Source organism: Tenebrio molitor, chromosome 2, assembly GCF_963966145.1.
Source record: "Tenebrio molitor chromosome 2, icTenMoli1.1, whole genome shotgun sequence".
Taxonomy (NCBI): domain Eukaryota; kingdom Metazoa; phylum Arthropoda; class Insecta; order Coleoptera; family Tenebrionidae; genus Tenebrio; species Tenebrio molitor.
In genome coordinates, this window is record NC_091047.1 from 10547312 (window position 1) to 10569953 (window position 22642).

General features: G+C 33.9%; 2 protein-coding genes across 20 annotated transcripts in view; one reads left to right on the forward strand and one right to left on the reverse strand.

Moving 5' to 3' along the window:
• Trpm (transient receptor potential cation channel, subfamily M) overlaps positions 1-22642 on the reverse strand; it is an 85792-nt gene that overhangs the window by 29313 nt on the left and 33837 nt on the right. For all 19 annotated transcript variants that reach the window (XM_069038101.1, XM_069038090.1, XM_069038097.1 and 16 more), the window contains one exon: positions 905-1067. In XM_069038101.1, the coding sequence (XP_068894202.1) occupies positions 905-1067 (163 nt within the window). The remainder of the gene's footprint in view (positions 1-904; positions 1068-22642) is intronic.
• LOC138123403 (E3 ubiquitin-protein ligase Siah1-like) lies at positions 4416-6669 on the forward strand. The gene is made up of 4 exons (XM_069038120.1): positions 4416-5739; positions 5790-6142; positions 6200-6316; positions 6369-6669. The coding sequence occupies exons 1-4, from the start codon at positions 5649-5651 to the stop codon at positions 6558-6560; spliced, it is 753 nt and encodes a 250-aa protein (XP_068894221.1). The 5' UTR covers positions 4416-5648; the 3' UTR covers positions 6561-6669.

Consider the following 22642-nt stretch of genomic DNA (forward strand, 5'->3'; position numbering starts at 1 on the left):
TCCTGCATAAACAGCAGTACAGTAGGCGAATTCCTGCCGTTATCCCACTGGAAGGTTCAATATACAAGAAAACACAGGCGGTGCGATTTAATTTTTCCTAGCTGCAAAACTACTACGTGATTTTAATGCAGTGGATTTAATTATGTTTGAACAGTCGGACTGCAACGCCACGTAATTCTATTTATTTTTTCAGTGCGTCTAAAGCCGTTCATTTTGTTTAGTATTCTGCCCCGGCGTCCGGAATGATGTCTGAAAGACAAAGCACGGCGTGGGGGTGAACAAACTGTTCGTTTCGACGATATATGGAGTCGACTGGAAATCATAAAAATCAATCATTACTCAGTGGATAAATCTATGTAATGGAGGGACCGCGCCAAAGAAAAGAAAAACGAAGTCGGGAGGACGATGACGTGAAGCAACAGGCTATTACAAAGAGAACGACGTCTTCTAGACGGTCGATCTTTTCAGGATGCTCATTTGAAATAATACCATGAAAAAGCGGAGATTTCTCTACTTTATTGTATAAACTGCAAAAGATAAAACACACTACTTAACTCCGAAGCGCAACCATATCGCGTTTCTTCCGTAATTCATAATGCCGAGAGTGATACCGGATTCGAATAATCCGAACCCCGGAGCCGTCAATAAAAGCTGAATATGCATCGTTCGGATCGCGTCGAACGAGAGTAATATGAAATTCTCAATTACACTGAAGACTTGAGCTCTCCGCGAAAAACGCAAAACAAGAAAGAATTCACAATGCACCGTCTCGACCGATGTAAAAATATCGTTCAGGTGAAAGCGTTACGTTTTGCGGAAAAAGAATTTTTCATCAGAAGCCATCGCTAAATTCTTTCTCTCGGCGTATTTTCGTCGAGAAAGAAAAACAACCGGGCCATCTTACTTGAGCTTTGGAGGGATGAGGTCCTCCTTGAAATTCGAGCGTTCCATAAGCATCGGTCGGCGACGCGATGGTGCACCTGCTGGGATACCATATATCTCCTGCCAAAGGACCAACGGTCTCGGTGTTGTGTTTGTGTTGGATTAATGTACGTCCACAGCCGCATCTGGAATTAACAGACAATATACAAATAAAGAAAAACTTGTTTGAAACAATTTCTAGAGAATAAACACGATTTTAATCAAATGGTTATCATTTCAACCCACACTTTGCTAACTGTGATCATCCTGTAATTAACAATTTTTTCCTATTTATAAACATCTCATCTTATTAATATATGCAAACTTTTTACTATTGTTGTAAATTACGTTGGTGGAGTTTTTGTCATTTATTCGTTCCTATCAAAAAAAAAACTTAAATGGGTTTTCTTTGCTGGTGGTGATCCCTAGAAGATATAAAACTAATTTTATTTTAAATTTTGATGATTATACCGTACGTTTCAAAAAATGTATGATATCTAGCGGTTGTAAAAAACAAAAGCATCAAAAACCAATGGCACAGGTTTCCATTATTATACATAACTACAGACTAATACGAGTATGTATTCACATAACCTTACTATCAATTTGTCAATTACGGTGCTACTGGACAGTATAATCTATTCCATCTTTAAAAAAACGATAGGTTGCCATGCTTTAATTTTGTTAAATTGGCAGTATTGAGGAAAGTAGTAGTTATATTTAATTTCATTTTGGTTGTAAATCTTTTGTAACTAAATTTGAAGTGCTATGTTGCAAGATGATTCTAAAACAAAAAGTAAATAAAGTTATCAATAAATGTCATTTTGACGTTTTTCCAATTTATTTTAAATTAGACAACACAAAGTAATAATTTAAAGGGTTTATTACAAGTGCATAATGCCAAAAGTTGTGTTTGTCGAGACAAAACGTGGTGTGTTGAAGGGCTGGAACAGATTGATGGATATCTTCAATGTGAGAACAATGAATTTGTATTCGATGAAATCCTGAACTGTATAATGAATTTATAGGGGGAAGAACTGTTATATATTGCATAATTACAAAAAAGGATCTGGAGGATACTAGAACTACAAAAAGAGGAAAATCAGAAAAGTGGAACCATTTTTTAAAATAGATCTGAACGAAATTATTCGTGGACTAAACATTAGAAGATGATTCGGAATCTAATGATGAAGATAATTCTGAAGATGAAATAATGGAGGAGATAAAGTGTAGATGTCTTTTAAAAAAAGTGATTCCATTTTGGAGAACTTATCCGTTTTCTGCTTGTTAAACTAAAGCAAGCGTTCTTGAAACTCTTTCAACGACTAAAGCCTCCACCAGATGTTTACATTTTGATTTGGATTTTTTTTCAATTGCTATTTTTAATAAAAAATGCTGGGTTCTCTATTAATCTCTTGTAATACAGTTTCAATCGATTCGCAAAAAAGCGGAACATAAGTATGGCAACACTGTACCTTCAAAATTTTCAAAATTCCTAACCAAACTTTTATTCAGATATAAAGGGTGTTTTTTTAAATTTGGCGTCGAAGTAGGCGTTGGAGAGTCGATTGAGAGCGCACCACTCGTGTAAAAGCGTAAGATTTAAACAGCGTTCACAATCGACGGTTCAACGCCTACTTCGACGCCAAATTTAAAAAAACACCCGTTACAGGATGAAATCTGTCAGATTGTCATGGCCAAGCATCGTTTTTTTAAAGTTGGAATACATTATATCTACAGGACGGCGGCTCCGTCAAATATTGACTCATTCATCTAGGAATCGTTCTTAAACCAAAACCATTTTTGATTTTCGTTCATAACAACAAATTATGGTACTAATGACACTTACGGCTGCCATTATTCAAGCTAAGCCATACGTTTTCAGATCTTTTGTTTTTCAGAGCCGTTCTTGATCATATATTTTTTGAAACGTATAACAATGAATACATGGCGCAAACTGTAAACTGTGTGCCATATGACGCAAAAGATATTTCTAAATTTATTCAGTTTAACTGAAATTGATACGCATTATTATGTAATGACAGGTAGGTACTGATGTTACTGACAGCCATATCATTTTTGTTTCATATTTTATGCCTTTAATAACATACCTGGTATACTGGACGGTAATATGAGACCTCGTTGTACAATAGATTTAAATAACATTTGTTTATCGTCAGAAGTTTACAATACCTTGGGCGACGAGACAATATTTTGTCTAGCTGTTATAATCTATGTTCAGGTTGTTTTGCTCAATGCTTGTATTTTTTATTACGTAAATATTTACATTTATGTACGAATAATTTATAAATTATTGTAATTAAACAATTAAGACCTATCTTATAAAAATGTTATTATTGGCGATTCTATACAGATTTTCTGAAATAAATTTACAATGTTTTGTAAAGTGTGTCAGCTGTATCCTTGATGTAAAAAACAAGATACATGCGATGAACCTACTTTTGACAACGTAAACCGCTATGTTTTATTTAAAAAATATCTTACCATCATCCTGGTTAATTTATGTATAATCAGAATCCTACGAGTCAAAATTAAATGCTTTTTGTCTCTACAGTACATTTGGCCAAGGAGTCAACCGCAGAAGCTTTTGTTGGTCGACAATTTGTGTTTGCCTGTCTGAAAATTTGAATTAAACTGCATAAACTGATAGTTCTAGAGTTCTACGAGTATAAACCGTGAATGGTACGAAATAATTACTTTTTGTTAGGGTAGCTCCTGAATATGTTTCAAATTTAATCGACCGCAACCGCAACAGACAAATTGGCCACTCCTGATCTAGAGGATGTTGTGTGACTTCGGTCTTTCCCTTGGGATTAATTACTGTTTATAATATTCGGTTTATTTATACAGGTGTCCCCAAAAAAAAGACGAGTCCATAGCTCCCTTATTTATCGGAGGATTTTAATTATCTATACACCAAATTAAATGGTTGTTAATAGGCTACAAAACGGGTTAATAAATTCACGTATAGCTCTAAGGGCTTCAAGACTAAACTGTCAAAATATTTTTTTTCAAATGGAATTACATTTTTTTTTTAGTAATTCTGATAGAGATTTTAATTCTGAAAACAACAAGTATGTGAAGAATAAGTCTCAAATTTGTTAACTCAGATTTAAGGTGCGGGGAAGAAAAAAGATTGAGAACCACTGTCGTAGACCAAAACAAATGCTTTCTTGTGTCACAAGAGTTTTGGGATGTCCGGCGGCCCCCTGTGTATGTTCATAAGAATGATACTCTGTTCAATTTACAATTTTAGAATAATTCTTAATGATTTAATTAATGTAAAGATAGAGGTTCACTTAGTGCTTCACTTATATCCTTCGTTTAATTTTTTATTTTACTCATGTTACTCTTCCAAATTTGATTTTAATTTTTTTAAAAAGATAAATTTGATTGAACAATTTTTACACAGAAAAATACACTAAGCAAGTTCTATAATTATGTCTTTTTATCAAAAATGACCATTCTTTGATAAATAGTTTTTTTTTCGTTAATTGTCAACGCCTACGTAATTGACAATAAAAAATGAAGATAAAGCATTGTTACATTATTTGTTTTTCACACTCGATGTATTTTGAATTTAAATTTATTTTGTTGTTTTCATGTGGATACAAAACTAGAACTAGATACGATTTTTTTAAAGCTGGATCATTACTAAAATTTATCATTTTTGTTTTTGTTGTTTGTCTTGGCACTAAATAAAGAATCATTATTAGCATTTAAAATGTGAAAAAACTCTTCATTAAAATGTCAAAGGTCGAAGGGATAATTAAAGTGATCTGAGGGACTTGTGTGCTCGGGGCTCATTTTCCTAAAAATTCCAATTAAGACTTTTTCACGAGCACCTTCGAAACGCGGTTAATGCCGAAGAGTTCCCCAAGAACCGTAATTCGAGGAGATTGAAAAGAAGCTACATGTTTTAATTAAATCGTGCGGGAATAATGCAACCCGATCAAAGTCAATGTTTTATCTTAAAATTAAACTTGAGAGGTTAACCGAGCTGTAAAGATCGCTCTTAAAGCAAAATGTTCATTGACTCTTACTTTTAAACTGCGGTAGGATAATTATATTAGTATTCATACCAGACAAAAAGATCCTCTGCAAGGAAAGTTTGCGCAACAGGACCTACCCAAGAATTGATAATTTTAAATTTAAAAGGAAAGTTTCAGCGTTTCAACATATCCACCCGCGCTGAACTCTCCTTTGTGGGTATATCGTAGCTTTCAATATGTGCCAAAAAGAACAATGTCAAATTTTCTCCTGAAAGGTTGGGGCAATTTTCTGAATCAGAGAACCGTGAAAACGCTAAGTGTCGCTAAAGAGGCATTCTAATAAATTTTAAAAGTATAGGGAATAAGTTCGAAACGCATGAAATTTATTCGTATCAGTATAGATCTAAAGCTCGGTAATGTAAAAGTGATTTGTCGGCAGGAAAACAGTTTCCGGCTTGCGCGCGGTGATAAAACACCAAGCACCTAAGTTTTTCAAGTTGCCAATTAAGATAGTTTGAGACACAAACTTTATTAATTCCTACTAACATTGTTATCTGAGTCCATCCTAATATCATTCTTTTACTGAAAAAAAGTGTAAAAGTCACGCTTTTTATTTTGTCAGAAAAACGTTGATTCCTATCGGACGCTAAAAACACCTCCGATAACTGATAAATTCTTCACTCCGCGTTAAGACGTCCGACAACTTTTAACAACATGAACAATTTAAACATCGAACTTCTAAAAGCACTTCAATGTTCTTGTTGCTTCGATTACATGAAAGGTGTCATCTACATTTGCTTCACAGGTAAGAACAAAAAAAAATCCTTAAAACTTCATCTCGTAACCGCGCTGCAGGACACAGTGTTTGCGATACTTGCTGGAACGCGCACAACTCCTGTCTCATCTGCGAGTACGCCCTCACCGACACCAGGAACTACTCTTTGGAAGGTGTATGTGGACTGGTCGAATACCCGTGCGAAAACAATGATAAAGGATGCCCGCAATACCTCAAGTTGGAAGAATTGGAAGAGCATCGTCAGCTTTGCGATTACAGGAGTTACAGCTGCAACTTGGACAAACAATGTTCCTGGGAAGGGAGGAGGGACCAGTTGAAAAAACATTATTTGGACAAACACGATGACAACGTTTTGATCGGAGAGGAATGTACTTGTTTGTGGAAACATGACAAACCCGGGCATACAGTTTACGTAAGCAATTTATTTTGTTTGGACAATCGTGAGGTGGCATAAAATCGGTTTTTGCAGCTGATGCTGGCTTTTGACGAGCTGTTCTACGTCCATAATAGATCAGTGAACGACATAATGTACTGGACCGTCCAGTATATAGGGAGATCTGAAGACGTCATCCTCTTCTATTTCGAGGTAAGTCACCAATCTATTCAAATCTATTCTACTAACTAAAATTACGCACCAGATCGAAATCTTCACCGATCAATTTAACGACAGACGGCTAGCATTTTCGGAAATTTGCCACGACGATGTTAAAGTGGAAGTCGACGAAATCCTGGATAGCGGATTCTGCGTGGCTGTACCTCTAGCCGTTCTGGAAACTTACATGAACACCGAAGGAGTTGTGTTTTACAAAATTAAAATACGGCGGGCTTGAATTTTAATATGTTCTCTGTGGTGTCGTGTAATTAAATATTCTTTTAACTTATCTGACATAAACTGTATTTACTTGTATGCAATTTTGTTAAATAAAATTTATCTTTCGATTTTTTTTGTAACGATAAAAAAATCCTGGAGGCGGAGAACTTGTGTCAACGACGTTATTAGGTTGGAGTTTGCTAAAGAAAGACAAAGGATATTTTAATTGTGTGTACCCACAGGTGGCAGCACTTGCACTAACGTTACCGCTGCATCGATCACCAGGACTGTATCAGGACTGCTGCGTATAAATGCGACGGGATTATGGTCCTAGTTTAAAGTTCTTATTGGATTACGGAGTAAAACTTGTATAATGTCACGAGTAACAGTAGGAGACATGTAACAAATTAAAAAAAAAAATGCGCCGATGCAAAGGAATTTATTTTGAAACAAATAAATTTTGGTTTCACGTAAACGCTACTTTACGACGATTTTATCCTAACACAATAATTCTGACTCTTGTTGATCAACGTAAAAATCCCAAATTTACGAGACCAGTTGAAACAGCGATTCATATTTTTTCGATTTAAATTCGAATTTTAAAAACCGTTTTATTTTAAAAGCGAGTTCGTGCACGTATATTTTTATCTTTTAAGTGTTAACCGTTTAGCATCCACGTACTGTAACAACACAAGATGGGAAGTAGCGGCGTCAAGGATTTTATCCTGGCAAACATCGCGCTCGATGCTCGAGTACATGAACCTGATGAAAGTAATCGTACGTAAATCAAGTTCCTTTAGGGTCGTTGCTTGCGAAAGAGGGCTGTTTATCAACAGGATTTAGAAGTTTTAGGCTAATGCAGAGTCTCGGCTGCGAGACTTCGGTGAATTCGTAAACGAGTTACAGGTGTCTGTTACTCAGTTTAATGTGGATGTGGTGAATTCTACATTTGATTTAGGATTGGCTACGAAAACTTATCAACGTTGTATTGACGACAGAGACAGTTGCATTTTGTATTCTTTCTCTTCTCGTTTTTCATTCCGCAACGAGACCCGACAAAAGGGTTGTGCACGTTTTCAACAAAACGAAGGAATACGTAACAAGAAGTCCAGAGAAGCTAAATTGTTGCAGAACATGGACGCCGAATAAAAATTTCAAATTTCTTACTCCAGACTATGCATTTTTATTAGGTTTATTGTACGTATTTATGTCTGCAGCATGCCATGTTCAACAATTAATAATGAGTCGCTTTTATCGATTGAAAAAGTAGCAGCTACAGGTGGAATTTACTTTACAAAGTCGATAATCGTCTTTAAATGCAGCGTTGTAACACGAAAAATATTTACAAACGAAGGTTACATTATTACATTACTGCACCTACCCTGGAACATACGTCGATTTTATAGTCCACTCTAATATAAACCCTCAGAAAAAAATGAGCCGAGATGCATATTTAAACGATGAATTTACCTAATAGGGATTTTTCCTTCTTTTCGCTATATCTCGAAAATCCAATGGCAAAAGTTTTCACTTTTTCACGCTCTACAAGAGTGTGCAAATGGGAAATTAAAAAAACAAATTTCATAATTCAGCCGTGATTTTCAGGGGGTGATTTTATCCTTCAAATATGCAGGTTAACAGGTAATTTTTTGCGAGGGTTTGTACTTTGGAAAGGATCGCAAAATATTAAAAAATTGATTTCTGGAATTTGAATTTTAAATTAATGTAAACAACCCCATTGATATTTTCATGAAAAATGTTAAGTACCTTGGAACAGAGTGACATTTGTAACAATCTTGTCTGAATTTTATGTTGGACAGATAGAAAAACTTCCACACACACAGTGGAACCATTCTAATGCGGAGATCTTCTTTTACAGACACTTTTTCTATTTCCAACCCTATTCACTGTGGTTTATATGACCATTACACCTCTGCAGTAAGACTACTGCACGGACAATAAATTCCTGTCCGAAATTTATGACGAAACATATATTTTATGTCTTCCTTCCATTCGGACTAATTTTCATTATAACAAATTTTCCTGCAATTATAAACTCCATGTGAAAAGCTTTTACACACAGAACGTTGCTCGTGTTCGTATTAAAAAAGTCATTACATCCTAAATGAAATAATTAAAAAATAATTAAAATCTTACATAGTGCGGGTTAGATCTGTTCAAAGTTATTTTCACTGTATGGTCTGCATTTATTTATGATATGAAAAATATGGAAAATTTGTAAATAAGTATAATACGAACGCAACGGTATGAAAATCAAAGAACGACGTCACAAAGACTTTATTCATTTGTTATAATAGAGTTTGAGAAAGCCAAATGAAAACGCTTTTTCATATTATTTTTCTATATACATACTTACTCATTGTAGAAATATTATATTAATAATTGAATCAAGATAATTACATTGTCATTCCTAACAAAAACAACAAGCTCCAACAATGTCAACCTAGTAATGTATTCTGAGTTTATATACTAAATAAAAACATGTTACTGTTGGTGATGTTATCTGAGAAAACTATATTTGATAATGTACGTCAATGGTAAACTCGATTGGTTACTTATCACAAATCACTGCCACCAACAAACTGTCAATATCAAGGATTGTAATCGGAATTTTGCTTATGCTACCACAAGTAAGTTGCGCAAATTTGTGCTGTTAACAAATAACGGATGCACTCGATTTCTCAAATTTTTTTAATCAATGATTTTTCAAACAGATTTAAAATGTAACATTACACAATAATGTAAATAAAAATAGCGATCAAGTGTCGACGACCTTGTTCGACGATATAGACCTATTTTTTTAATTTCACATTTCACAATTAAGCATTATCAAAGCACATTCAAGTGGGTGTTCCTGCGTTATTTTACAGCTTTTGGCTCATCTATATTATTTGAAAGCTTTTAATTGGTGCACTTTTACAGAAACGTGTGGTGAATCTCCTTAATACCCGTTCTCATTTTACATAAAGAACTTCCTTCATCCCGTGTGAACACTTGATTAAAGCGAAATCTTAAGTTTAAGGGCACTCGTGTTCTTTTCGTGTTTAAATACTTGTCCGGGTCTTATTAAACACATAAAACTTTTCCGTCTCGTTTCAGGCGTTCGTCTCGTACTCGTTGACGAGTCTCAAATGGCAACAAAGGTGGATACCATTAATTGGAAATCAGAGACAGGCTCAAAATGCAACCCGAATTGTCAATTATACATCCTGGCACAGCTGGAAGTCTGTGTTAATGGAATTAGTTCTCTAATTAATCTGGGAGAATGCGTGAGTCCTGAGGCAACAAGCAATTTCTACATGAAATCACTTAAACAAGTCTAGTGTTTGTGTGCAAGCCTAAATAATTACAACGAACTGAAAACACTTTAATAAATACGCCAAATAACGCGCGAAAAATATCCTGCCGGCTTTTCCGTCACTGGATTCGGTTTAATCTTCTAATTATCAAGAGTTTGACGAGATTCTAACGAAATCTTTCCGAACAAACAAACCCTCAATAGCGCGGCACAAAGCAAAATTCTAATTACATTGGAAAGTACGCCCCCTCGACTTACCGCTCTAATTAATGATTATGAAGATCCACGAGTTATAACTGATCATTATTTCGTCGCTAAACCATTTCGATAACTCTCGAAAACCGTGCTGGTCAGTTAGCCTGAACAAAAGCTCACCGACGGCTACGCTGAAACGGAAAAGTAAAAAAGCCGACGGAAACTCGTACTGTTTCAGCGCGCAACAAATAATTTGCCTCTAGATTTAATAAATTTAATAATAAATTTCGCACGCGTTGGAAATTTCAACAATCACATTTTCAAAACTGAACCAAGCACTGGTCCGGTTATAATTTAAAAAAAATTCCATTGATTTTTGTCATGTTTACCAAACAAGTTGATCTGTCGACAGTGGCAGTAATTCTGTTAGTCGTCCTGTAGTTGTGGCAAATTTGAAACGTAAATGCTAAAGTAAATGTAATCATTCTAACAAACAATTTGGGTTGAATGTAAACTATGTACAAGGCAATTTTAGGCAACTTATGCGGATAAAAAGACAAAGCAAGACAACCTATGACACAATCTATTCAACATTCTCTGAAGTGTTTACCGTTAAACTTTACTTTGATAAAAACAGTGTTGCAAACTTAGGTTGATGCGTTTATAGAATCAGCGACAATTTCCTGTCGGTGTTGCTTCGATAAAAGTCTATCCATTCGCCAAAATGCAAATTACTATTGTTACTTGTAAGTCACAAATTGAAAGCCACATTATTCTCATTGCGATCATCCGCGAAAGCAACTAGTCTGTGCGCTTCGTTCGCAACAATCAAAGAACCTCTTTGCTTTGTTCGGCGAGATCTAAAAGTCGTTTTAATTTCAAATCCGGTCAATTTCTTTCGTGCCCAGCAAAAAAAAGAACTGAAGCTGGAGGATGATATGGAAAAGCTCTGACAGAAAGACGGACAAAACGAGCTGTCACAAATGACCGGCACAAACAAGTCAAACGTGAAGTTCAAAAATAGAAAGACACATTAATTATTCATAAATATCTACGAAAAACAATATTAGAAGCTTTTCCACGTGGGTTAGAGTGTCGGTTGAGGAGATAAAATATACATCAGTGTATTACGACGAGGTATGTGCAATGGCTTAATAACTCTATTTGGCAAGTTGCCACGGATCTTTGTGAGTTTCTGCCATTAAATACCATCAGCTGGCTCTTAATATAAAAAGTTAGTCTAATTGCCTAGACTGCAGTCACTTTACACGACGGGAAATATAAAGTTTGCGTCATTAAATTAACTAGTCATCCATTAAATATTAAACCCTCGCTTTTGAAAAAGTTGCCACGTTTTATTATTGCAGTGGTAATTAGAGTTGGCAATTTTTTCAATTTACCAAAAATAATCATCTGTATAGTTTCAAACAGATCTATAATTTGATGAAATCGAGTGGACTTTATACAAACAAATTGTGCAGTCACAAAAATATCTGATGAATAAATTTGATTACAGATAAATTTCAACAAAGTTTGCTTTAGAAAAAAATGCCCACCTAGATGGACTAGTGGAACTAGTAAATATGTATGTGCATTACTATATTTACTGAAAAATAACATACGTTTCGTACGTACTTGTTGTGTATCGCTTGTTAAAAAAAGACATTTCGAGTTTAAAAAATTTGGTCAAGTTGTGTGTCAACTTTTGCAAGATCAGGTTTACAACATGACCTTCTAATATTTGTAAATTTAAGCCACAGAGCTAATTTCTTACAAAGATTCTCTTTAAAATAAACTAAAATTTTTATGCACCAAATTAGAGATTCCAATATTAATATTTGTACATCAAAGTGAAAACGAAGAGAAATGAACGAAAAAACCACCTCCTGGGCTTAGATGTTGCCGTTAAATAAATCACGCATTATAAAGAGTGTATTAAAAATGGCGCATTATATTTATGTCACACGAATCTACGTTGAATACCAAATAAAAAATTCCAATTCGAATTTGGTCTTAGACGAATATTTTTTAAATTATTATTACCAAAAATGACATTTTAACGACAATCTTTGTTGCTTTGACTTTACTCAAGTTCGAAAAATTATTCTAGGTTAGTTACGATACATTAGAAATTTATGAACATTCTTAAAAATGAAATTACAAATAAACCAATGATCAAAATGGTAAAGTTAGTGCTGGAATATTTATTTTACTTGTCGAGTTATGTGTTATTGATATAATATATTCATTTTCTAAATGCATGAGGGTTGGTCATGACTTTGTTAGAGTATTCACTCTGTATAAACTATGACAGTAAAAATGTCAGTGTGAAAGCACAAACAACAAAATGGATTCGAACTTTATGAAATAAAATGTTTTCATTTTCTGAAGAATCGTACTTAATTATATAAAATTTGTAAATTACGAGTACAATCGTAAAATCTTACTTCTCTTTGATTTTAGGAGCATTATTTTAAACAAAACTTAAATCAGGCCTATCTTGCTTCATGTTTTCATAGCATTTGAAGATGCTGCACTTGGTTTCTTGAGACACAACTTTCGACATCGTGTTGAAGAAAATTTTTACTTGATACCTGACAGTTTATGTTGTCAAATTTACTACAATGTGTGAAAAAATCATGGCAAACTCTCATGCGTTTAAAAAATGAATAGATTATACTATTGAAAGTATTTTTAATACACCCTGTATAAAATAAATAAAATTTATAGTTTACATAGGTGTTCGTGAATTATTTAACATGAATGATGTTAAATTTTGCGGAATCTCTTCTAAAAAAATAATAAGCATTTTATCTATCCCTAACATGATTTACGATACTAAGTAACATTCATTTTCTTCTTTGGTGTTTGGAAGTTCAATAGACCGATATTACAAACGATATTTCAAAGTTTAGGTATACCTATTTATTTCGGTATCCTGTGTTAAAATTTAGGCGGCAAATAAATATGAATTTTTTGATAGAAAGCAGATAAAGCAGTACTTTTCCGAAAAACGAATCAACTTAATAAAAATAAACTAAGTCGGTCAATTGCTATACACTTTATTTATAAAAATTGTTGATAATTTGGGAGATAATTTACCCAGTTCTACTGGTTTGCTTTTCAAATACGTTCCAGATCTGCCCTGGAACTCGTTAAATTGGAACACTTTGCAAACCGTCGCTTCATCATTTTATGAATCAAAAGAACAACTTTTAAAAGTCAAACTGTCACATTGTCATACAATAACAAATTCACACACTGTATTTTTCAATATGTAATGAAATAAAAATGCCTGTTTCCTGTACCTACTCCTTTATTCATTCAACACCGACGTTGACAAATTGATATTTACAGTTGTTTGAATTATACAGTGCGAGTGGAAAGCTTGGAACTAATTCAACTTTATTTTTCAAAAGTACATCTTTCCAGATAATCGTCATTTTTCGATTATTTCTTATTTTCACACGTTTTTTTTTTTTTTTTTAAATGGGATGTCATATTTTCTTCGTCTCTTTTGCATAGAGGTTGGATTTCTGAATTAGGTCATATTATTATGTCAAAGTATGTCATTAATATTAGGTTTCGAGATGATCGACTTTAAAGTAAAAACACAAAACGCACAAAAAAAATTGAGTTATCCATGGAATGGTTTAATTGTTAAGGTCATAATATGACGTCATAATGTGAAAAAAAAAAGATATAAAAATTACTGAGATCTGAAAATATGCTCTTTAAAAAAATTAAGTTAATTGAAAATGCAACCCACAATACATTTCTAGAGTTAACGTGGCTATTTTAAATATGGAATCCATGATGGCTTTGCTTCCAATAATTTTATTTGTCACAATTGAGATTTACGAAAAAGTTAAAATTAAAATGTATTCGAACGATGAGAAAACAGACATGATCCTGATTTATGGCGAAGGTAATAAAAATGCTTGTGCCGTTGCAGCGTTTACGCAGACAATAAACAAATGCACAAAAACTATTCGTTTTTTTACAATTTCATTTAACCAAGCGAATGACGTTTACGTCAAAATTTACGAAACTGCACGGCTAACCATGTTTTTTAAATTAAGAAACAAATATCCAATATCCAAGCTAATTTTGGAAATGTATTGTGGGTTGCATTTTCAATTCCGTCGGGCTCATTATCACTCGTATATAAAGAAACATAATATTGAAGCTAATTAGAATATTAAACTCGAATAATGTTAATTTTCTGTAGAAAATTATCTAGTTCATAATTCTGTAATCTATGCAACAGATATCTGTTGCAACTAACAACGGATATTGATTTGTAATCAATGAAATGTATCTGATATGTCACAGATGAAATCAATCGTTGAATTTCGAAATCGAATTGAAGTGAGATATCCCAGCAGACGATTAATCATTTAATCTTATCCACCTAAATCACCCTGCGTACATTTAAACACGAGATATGCAGTCTATGGAGAATTAAGTATGTACCTAAATACTTCATTCAGATATTTTTGTTAGGAAATATAAATGTGTAGGGAAATTGAATACAAGTACCAACTCCAAAATTAGAACATTAAAATGAGAACTAAATTTATAATGAATTCCCTAGGAAAATGTATAAAGAGAAATTTGAACTGTTGGTTTAGTTGAAAATTGTAAATACGCTTTCATGCGTAAAAATCAAGATTAATTTCGAGAACTAAAGAAGAAAAATGTTCGAAGGATGTGAATTTCTCATTAATCAATAAGTACATATCTAATAATTAAAATTCACTCTTCAGCTAAGAAAAGTTTAAAAAACAAAATAGTGGTTTATTTGACGAGTTTGTGTGTAAATTGGGCCTTTTTTGGCACGCGTGGGCCATTTTAAAACGCTCGTTTCACTCGCGTTTTAAAATGGCCCACGCGTGCCAAAAAAGGCCCAATTTACACACGAACGAGTTGAATACGTTTTTTTGTTCGACGAGCCCCTTAAAGGTTCCAAATCGCTTAAAACCTTTAAAATTAGTTTGACGTTTCGTTTTGACAAGTTGTGACATTTATCAAAATCCGTTCACATAGGTCATAGAAGAAAATTGTCAAATTCTGACAGTGTCGAACAAAAAAATTACATAAAAGCATTAGGTACTTGTTGAAATATCTTTATTTTAAAATAATATGTGAAAAATCGTTATAAATTACAATATTTTAAACATACGAAAAACTTTTAGGTATTATATCTACCTGACTTGGAGGTCAATGTGTCACTAAACGCGATCACTTACTTTTAATGAAATGTTAATGCATACTTAGCTAGTACAAAGCAAGTTAATTAAAGCGTATGGCGAATTTACACATAAACGCTACAATAACCGTAGCGCAAATGCACGTGATCAATGTATCTAACCGTACGAATGTGATTAATGCATACAACTAGCGTTGTAACTTAATCTAAATTAATCAGCTCATTCGAAAGGCGAACACTAAAAGATTCATGCATTGAGAGAACTAGATTTAGTCATTCGTAAAACGAAAAATAGAGAAATGTTCGTTGCATCTGTCGTTAAAATCTCCCATTTTAGAACCTTTACATAAAACGCAGTTGAAAATTGCAGGTAGATAAGCAGTAACTCCACCTTCCGAAGTTAAATGTGGTCAAAAAACCGTAGATAAGTTGGCATTTATTATGATAACCAACAAGTTTTTCCTTTTCTATATGGAATTTTGAATTTATTATAAAGATAAAATTCGCACGATATAACTAAAGTTCCCTGATATCCACTATTAATTTAAAAAAGGTGGAAGGGAATAAAAATAAATTTCTATTTTAGTTTGGATTGTAAAGTGTGGAAACGATATTATTACAAAGAAAATGGGAACACCGAAATAATAACGAGCAGGTGCACCACGCAAGAAGTGGTAATAATGAATAAAAAAATACAATTTAAATTCATTAAACAACAATTTACATTACAATCTCGTGTAATTAGCAGGTTAGTGACTTTTGCAGCCAAAATATAAATTTTAATTGTTACTAAATACAGAGTGTCCCCAAAAAAGAAGACGAGTCCATAACTCCGTTATTTATCGGAAAATTTTAATTATCTGTACACCAAATTGAATGGTTGTTAATAGGCTACAAAATGGCCTAATAAATTCAAGTATATCCCCATGGGCTTCAAGGATAAACTGTCAAAATATTTTTTTTTCAAATAAGATTACATATTTTTTTTTAGTAATTCTGATAGAGATTTTTATTCTGAAAACAACAATGTATCATAAGTGTACACTTAAATACCAAAAATTCACAAAAAAAAAATGTAAAAAAATGCTACTATCGTCTGTTCCATTTTGCGCTAAACATTGGTGACATATTTGCGCAATCCCACATGTTATTATTTGTCATTTGTTTTTCCAGCTACCTTAATTTGGTTATTACATATAACGCAATGCATTTTGATAGCTTTTCGCTTGATGCTCGTCATTTGTTTCAAAAGTTAGTGTTATTTTTTTTATGTGAAGTTATACTTGTGATACATTGTTGTTTTCAGAATTAAAATCTCTATCAGAATTACTAAAAAAAAAATGTAATCCCATTTGGAAAAAAATATTTTGACAGTTTAGTCTTGAAGCCCTTGGAGCTTTACGTGAATTTATTAAGCCGTTTTGTAGCCTATTAACAACCATTTAATTTGGTGTATAGATAATTAAAATCCTCTGATAAATAAGGGAGCTATGGACTCGTCTTTTTTTTGGGGACACCTGTATAAACAAATATTACGGTGTCCAGAAAGTTCTGAGCGTTTTTGTGGTATTCTGTTTCTCGATATAAAATAAATGTAAAATCAGTTGATAATTTTTGTTAGTTTTTTAAAATATGAAGTACACTTGTCCATAAACAATTTGACGTTTCTCAGTTAAATAATTTTCAATTGGTTACATTCTGGTAATTGATTGTTTACATGGAAAAAGAACGAAATCGTAATTTAATGGGAGCAGCCTCAAGAAATACATGTAGAATTGAACGTGCGGGGACGGTAAAAGAGTCTACTTGTCGGCGATGGTTTGCGAAATTTCTGAATGGGGAAGAAGGTCTTAAGGATAAGAATCGTTCGGGACGAAAGAGCCCATCTTCTATCGTTGTGAAATTGAGCTTTTCGGACAAAGATGGTTGGAAGTCATTGACAACAACGGCGAATATTTAGTTTAATTGTTGTTTAACTTTTTAAGTAATAGATATTTATTTGTTTTTTTATCTATTTTTCTAAAAAACGCTCAGAACTTTCTGAACACCCCAATAAAAGTTAATTATACGAACTTGTGTATTGGAAAAATCTTTAATGCATCATATTCACAAAAGAAAAATTTATGAATTCATAAAGTATAATTAAAAAAGATTACGGCATGAAAGTATATAAAAAATATATTTGATAAGCTTTTCTACGGTGGATAGAGGATTAGGTACTTTTAAAATTCCAAGGGAGGCTGGTAGTAAATCACTGGAGATTTTAAAGTAAGGTATTATGGTAGATTCCTAAAATTATTATGTTAAATAGAAGTGGGTTTACGTTACCTACATAGGAAAAAGGGTGATCAACTAATTTCAAGGCAAAAAAATAACCATAGGTAAGTAAAGAAACAAAGGGGCGTCTGCTCCTCTGAATCTTCGACGTAATTTGCATGTTTATCATAATTAAAACTTCTGTTTTACTCTAATGCCAGATAATATCCTTGAGGATCACGGCTCTTCCACCCCGAATATTTCTGATTAAAACGTGAATTCTTGTTAACTGAGGTGCCAGATGTACCGAATGTGGTTATCCACCCCGACACCGAAGTTATATTGATAATAAGGACACGGAATTAAAAAGTTCTTCACGGCGGGTTGTCGGCCAGACGCCACAAGGTTTCACACGAACACTTAATAACTGGGGAAAACAATTTAATTTTACACACCCGTAAAACAAGATGATTAATGATACCTGAAAGTGCCGAAGCAAAGGATATTTCAGAAAAGCTGAACCACGATAAAATAAAACAATGAGCCGGGTCTTGACAAGAAGAGGAAGCCAAGCGTCCAGTCTTTTCTCAATTTAGGTGATGGCACACAGTTACTTCCTTTAATTGGCACCGAATAAAACCGAATCTAGGAATGTGAACCGTGACAAAAGAAAATTAATCTTAATTATTTGTTCGTCGCTTCTCGGTAGTAAAAATTTAAACTTGGTCCACACAATCACTACTTACTGGGAACCAAGATAAATTGAACCAATTTTCACTGAATCTAACCTTTTCAACAACTGAAAATAACCACATTAAAAACCCGAGAGACCGACACGACAATCGATTTTCAAAGTTCATCACATAACAGTAGAATAAATACCAAGACGCGAGACGCAATTCTGCTGGATAATAAGAATTTGTCACGAGTTTTGGGGATGATCACTCCCGCATTGCGACACCTCCCAGCGCTGTCCTGCGAGAATACACAAAGCTACGACAACGGACAAGTTTCCCGTTTGGTTATTTCTGCAATTTGTTGATACGACGTCACCCCCTAGTCGACGGCCACTTTGAGACGTCTTGTAATGGAAACGAATAACTCTTGTTTTCGCCAACGAGCGCCGATGAATTTACAACACCCTCGCAATAATAACCCGTCGGAAGAACAAAGAGAGTAATTGTGCAGATCCAGTGGAAAATAGTAATGTGGAAACGAACTGGGGTTGTCGAAAAAAGACAATTCGCTTCCGGCAAATGAAAATTGTCACCGGAGGCAATTCATAATTCAGGGAACAGTGCCACCGTTTTCATTTTCAGTTGATGGAGGAAGCTTTCGTGCCTTATTAATTGCGACCAATAAATTCGCCATTAATTATTTTTGTTGATGGATGCTTTCATAAATCATCGAATTTTTAAATTGAATTAAAATAATTGCCAGACTTCTATTTCCCTTATATTTTAACGTCAACAGATTGGCGGAGATTAATGTCTCGTGGCAACCACCAGGCGTTGTTAATAAAAATTCACAAAGCGTAGGGACTGTGTAGGTTATCGAAAAGCTACCGGTAGTCGCCCCGAAATAAAATTACATTTATCGGAGGCACTAAAAATAAAAGGAACTTAAAATATACATCACGTTAATATTTTTATCGGCTGGAATTGGAACAAGCGGGCCTTCTTCAAATCGGAAACCTTTAAAAAAACACGTCAGCGGTTTCGGGAAATTTAATCAACATTCAATTAGACACCAATCGCAAATTCATGGAGCGAATTTAAAAGACGAACCATTTTACATGTTACTTTTAAACGAGCTTTACCAACACAATCTTGTGACAGTGAAAGCATTTCGACATCATATCTGCAAAAAGTCTCACGACGAGTACATACAAAGCTTTTAAGTGCGTTGAGTTACGATTTTCAAGGAACAGAATTCAACGTGGAATGTTTAGCTCTTTATAGTGTTCAAGACGGCGAAGTCAAAAACAAAGATACAAAGAACACATTTTCGCTCACCCTTTCCAATGATAAAGAATTTAACAATGCAATTAAATAAATTCCTCCTCAAATATATTTTCTAGAATACTTTCGCAATATTCTTAAGCGAATTATTTATTTCACTGCTTTTCAAAAAGACAAGAGCTATCAATTTGAAGCCTACGTCCCAAAATAAAAGACATTCTCCATAAAACATTTATTTCCCAATTCGGCTTTAGTTGTAGACTTGTAAGACGTGACAACTAAATCGATATCTCATCCTTTATTTAAAATAAAGCAAAAAAAATGAAGAATTGCTTTGAATTATTAGTGTAGCCTGGAAACACACAAAAGGAATCTGGAATAAAAAAATTATTTGTCCACAAAGAAAGAAGGAACAAAATAAAAAAAAAACTGCTTTTTGTAAATTCTGTGACACAATTTCTTTGTCATTATTAAAATATATTTGGTGCGGATGATGTCCCACACATGAAATATGTATTATAATTTCAAACAAAAAAGTTATTACCTCCATGCAAATTGAGGTTTAAAGAACTTGTCGTATAATGAGGATTTAATCCTGAGCTTAATGTCAGCTTCGGTTTTCAGCGGCATAATGACGTTTAAAAATGATAAACTCATCGATTATATAATACGCAAATTTAATACCAACTGAATATTTTACATTTTATATGAGAGTGGAGCTAGCTATTGATTCCGTCTTTTTAAATAATGCATACAAAACATCTTGCAACGTTCTAAGTTATCAGATTAAATTTCTGAAAGCACCTCATAAAATTTGCATACAATAAAGAAGTCCAAACGATGATTTCATTAACTTTTAAACACTCTCATTAGTGAAATAATGGTAATTATCGATAGAATGAATGCATAAGAATTGAAGAGAAATTTAATCAAGGAAATGCAGCAAAAAGTTAATTTTCCTTCACAGAGTCGAAGGGGTTAACGACAATAAAAAATTAATTAAAATTAATTGAGATTTCATAATACTGATTCATGGCGTTATTATTTTCTCAACTTCATATGACTTTTGTAGTATAATTCACCAATAAACAGTACTGGCTTTGTTACTATCTGAAAAGCAGTGTTTACTTTTGTGTAGCGTTTCACATTAAAGAGAACACTGCGGGCTAACTCCGGGGAAGTAACAATTCGCTGCACCGGAACCAAAAGGTGGAGATCCTAAATTTTGATAAACACGCTACGAAATAAAAACGGTTTGATATCGCTAATATTCGTCAGCTCGTTAAAATTTCACTTTTACAAGTCTCGTTAAAAATTGAATAATTAAGAAGATTCTGTTGGCCACGTTAATGTTTTGTGTTTACTGCTCTGGATGGAATAATAAAAAGATACCTAAGGGTACATAAAAGTGGGTGAGTGTGATTTAGCTGCTAACTTAATACGTATATAGTTTCAGTAGTAAAATATAAGATATTAAAACTAAAAAACCTATTAAATATTATGCTACCGCCATTTCTTAGATGAAGTGAACAACAGTTGCATTAAATCATAAAATCTCAGCAATACGTTTTTATCTTTCTTCTGGAACTAGCAGATTCTTTACTCCTGCATTTTCCTACCTCGTAAGATTGATTTTTTTTATGAAAGCTGTTCAGTCATGATACTAAGTACAGTGTGAGCAAAGTTAATTTTCTCCTGCAGGATATTAAAGTTACAACTAAAACGAAATTGGTTCTGGAATTCTCATTTAACTTGAATTACCCTGTACAGACAGGCTAATTGGTCTTGACAAATTCTGTTCTCACACATACACTCTCACCCTAGGAGTTCGTTAACACCTGCATCGTTTTCGGTGAAAATTATTTCAAGTGTCTGCTGTTCTCCTCCGTCTTTATCAGTCCCGGTGGAGGGAGCCGACTGAAATATCGCGTGTTGATAATGGCAAAAAGGGTTGGATTTTATGTGCCTCTTCAAGGTCAACCGTAAATTGTGGGGTCTTTTTTAAGAGTGGTTCCGTGCATTTTGCCTATCTCGCGCCGCACCGGGGGATTCTTGTGGTAGGGGTTTAATATTCAAGAATAGCGGCCCGGGCAGATCCCCTAAAAATTGGGTTCGAAGGGTGTCGAGCAGGACAGACTGCTGCCACTTAAGAATTGCCACCTCACATACATGCAATTCTTTTTATTCTTCAAAGAACTGTTAGTAGGATTCGCAACTGCATACTAACGTGGCAGGGCTCGGTTTCACGTGCTGCACACGTCAAAAACGAAATTAATTTTTCAGACAATATGAGTTGGAAGGCGAAGGTTTCAAGTCGGTGAGTACCCCATGTATAGGTAGGTACAAACACGGCGCGACCTTTAACATCCTCTTCGATTTCACCAACTTTGTGTTAAATTAGCCTTACAAAGGAACCTGAAATCCTTGAAACACTTGACGGTTTTCATCCAAGTTTGCTTCGTATGATGTTTTATTAGTTACACTTCTGTTCACTGAAAAAGCATACACGTACATTTTGCTTGTGTAAATCAGGTTTACGAGCACCTGATGTCACTGTCATTGTCAGTGGCAGATAATAATTGAAATGATTCGATTTCAGTCGAAGTAAAAGTGTACTTAATGCCCCTCAATAATTAAGTATTATTGTTTATTATCAAAATTCGTTTGTAAATTCTTACCTGATAAGTGATAACTTAATATGGGTAAACATGGATACAAATATCAAGTAAATTTACCATCCAAAAAATTCCAAAAATGTCTCTCAGGACTTGTATCCTTTTTCCGTGAAGAGAACCTAAGCTTATAATATAACTTCGAAGTGCAACTTTATGGTGGTTTGTAAATGCACATAATTAGTGTATACAGTGAGTTTTTTTTAAGACTGGCCATAGGGTTTTACATGCTAATTTTTCAACCCCCTGTTAACTTTTGTTCCGATGAAAATATTCAAACCATTTTTGGAACAAAGTTGGAAGATTTTTTAAACTATCGGATAGATTACAATTTAATATCCCAAACCGTCGAAAAAGTTGTGAAAAAAATATTTTTTAGGGCGGCGAAATAATAGTACGTCGAGCGGCCGCCAGAGTAGCGCCATTGTCGGCTCAACCAGCACCTGACCTTCTCCAATTTTGGACGCTTTCGGCGCGCTAAAAAAT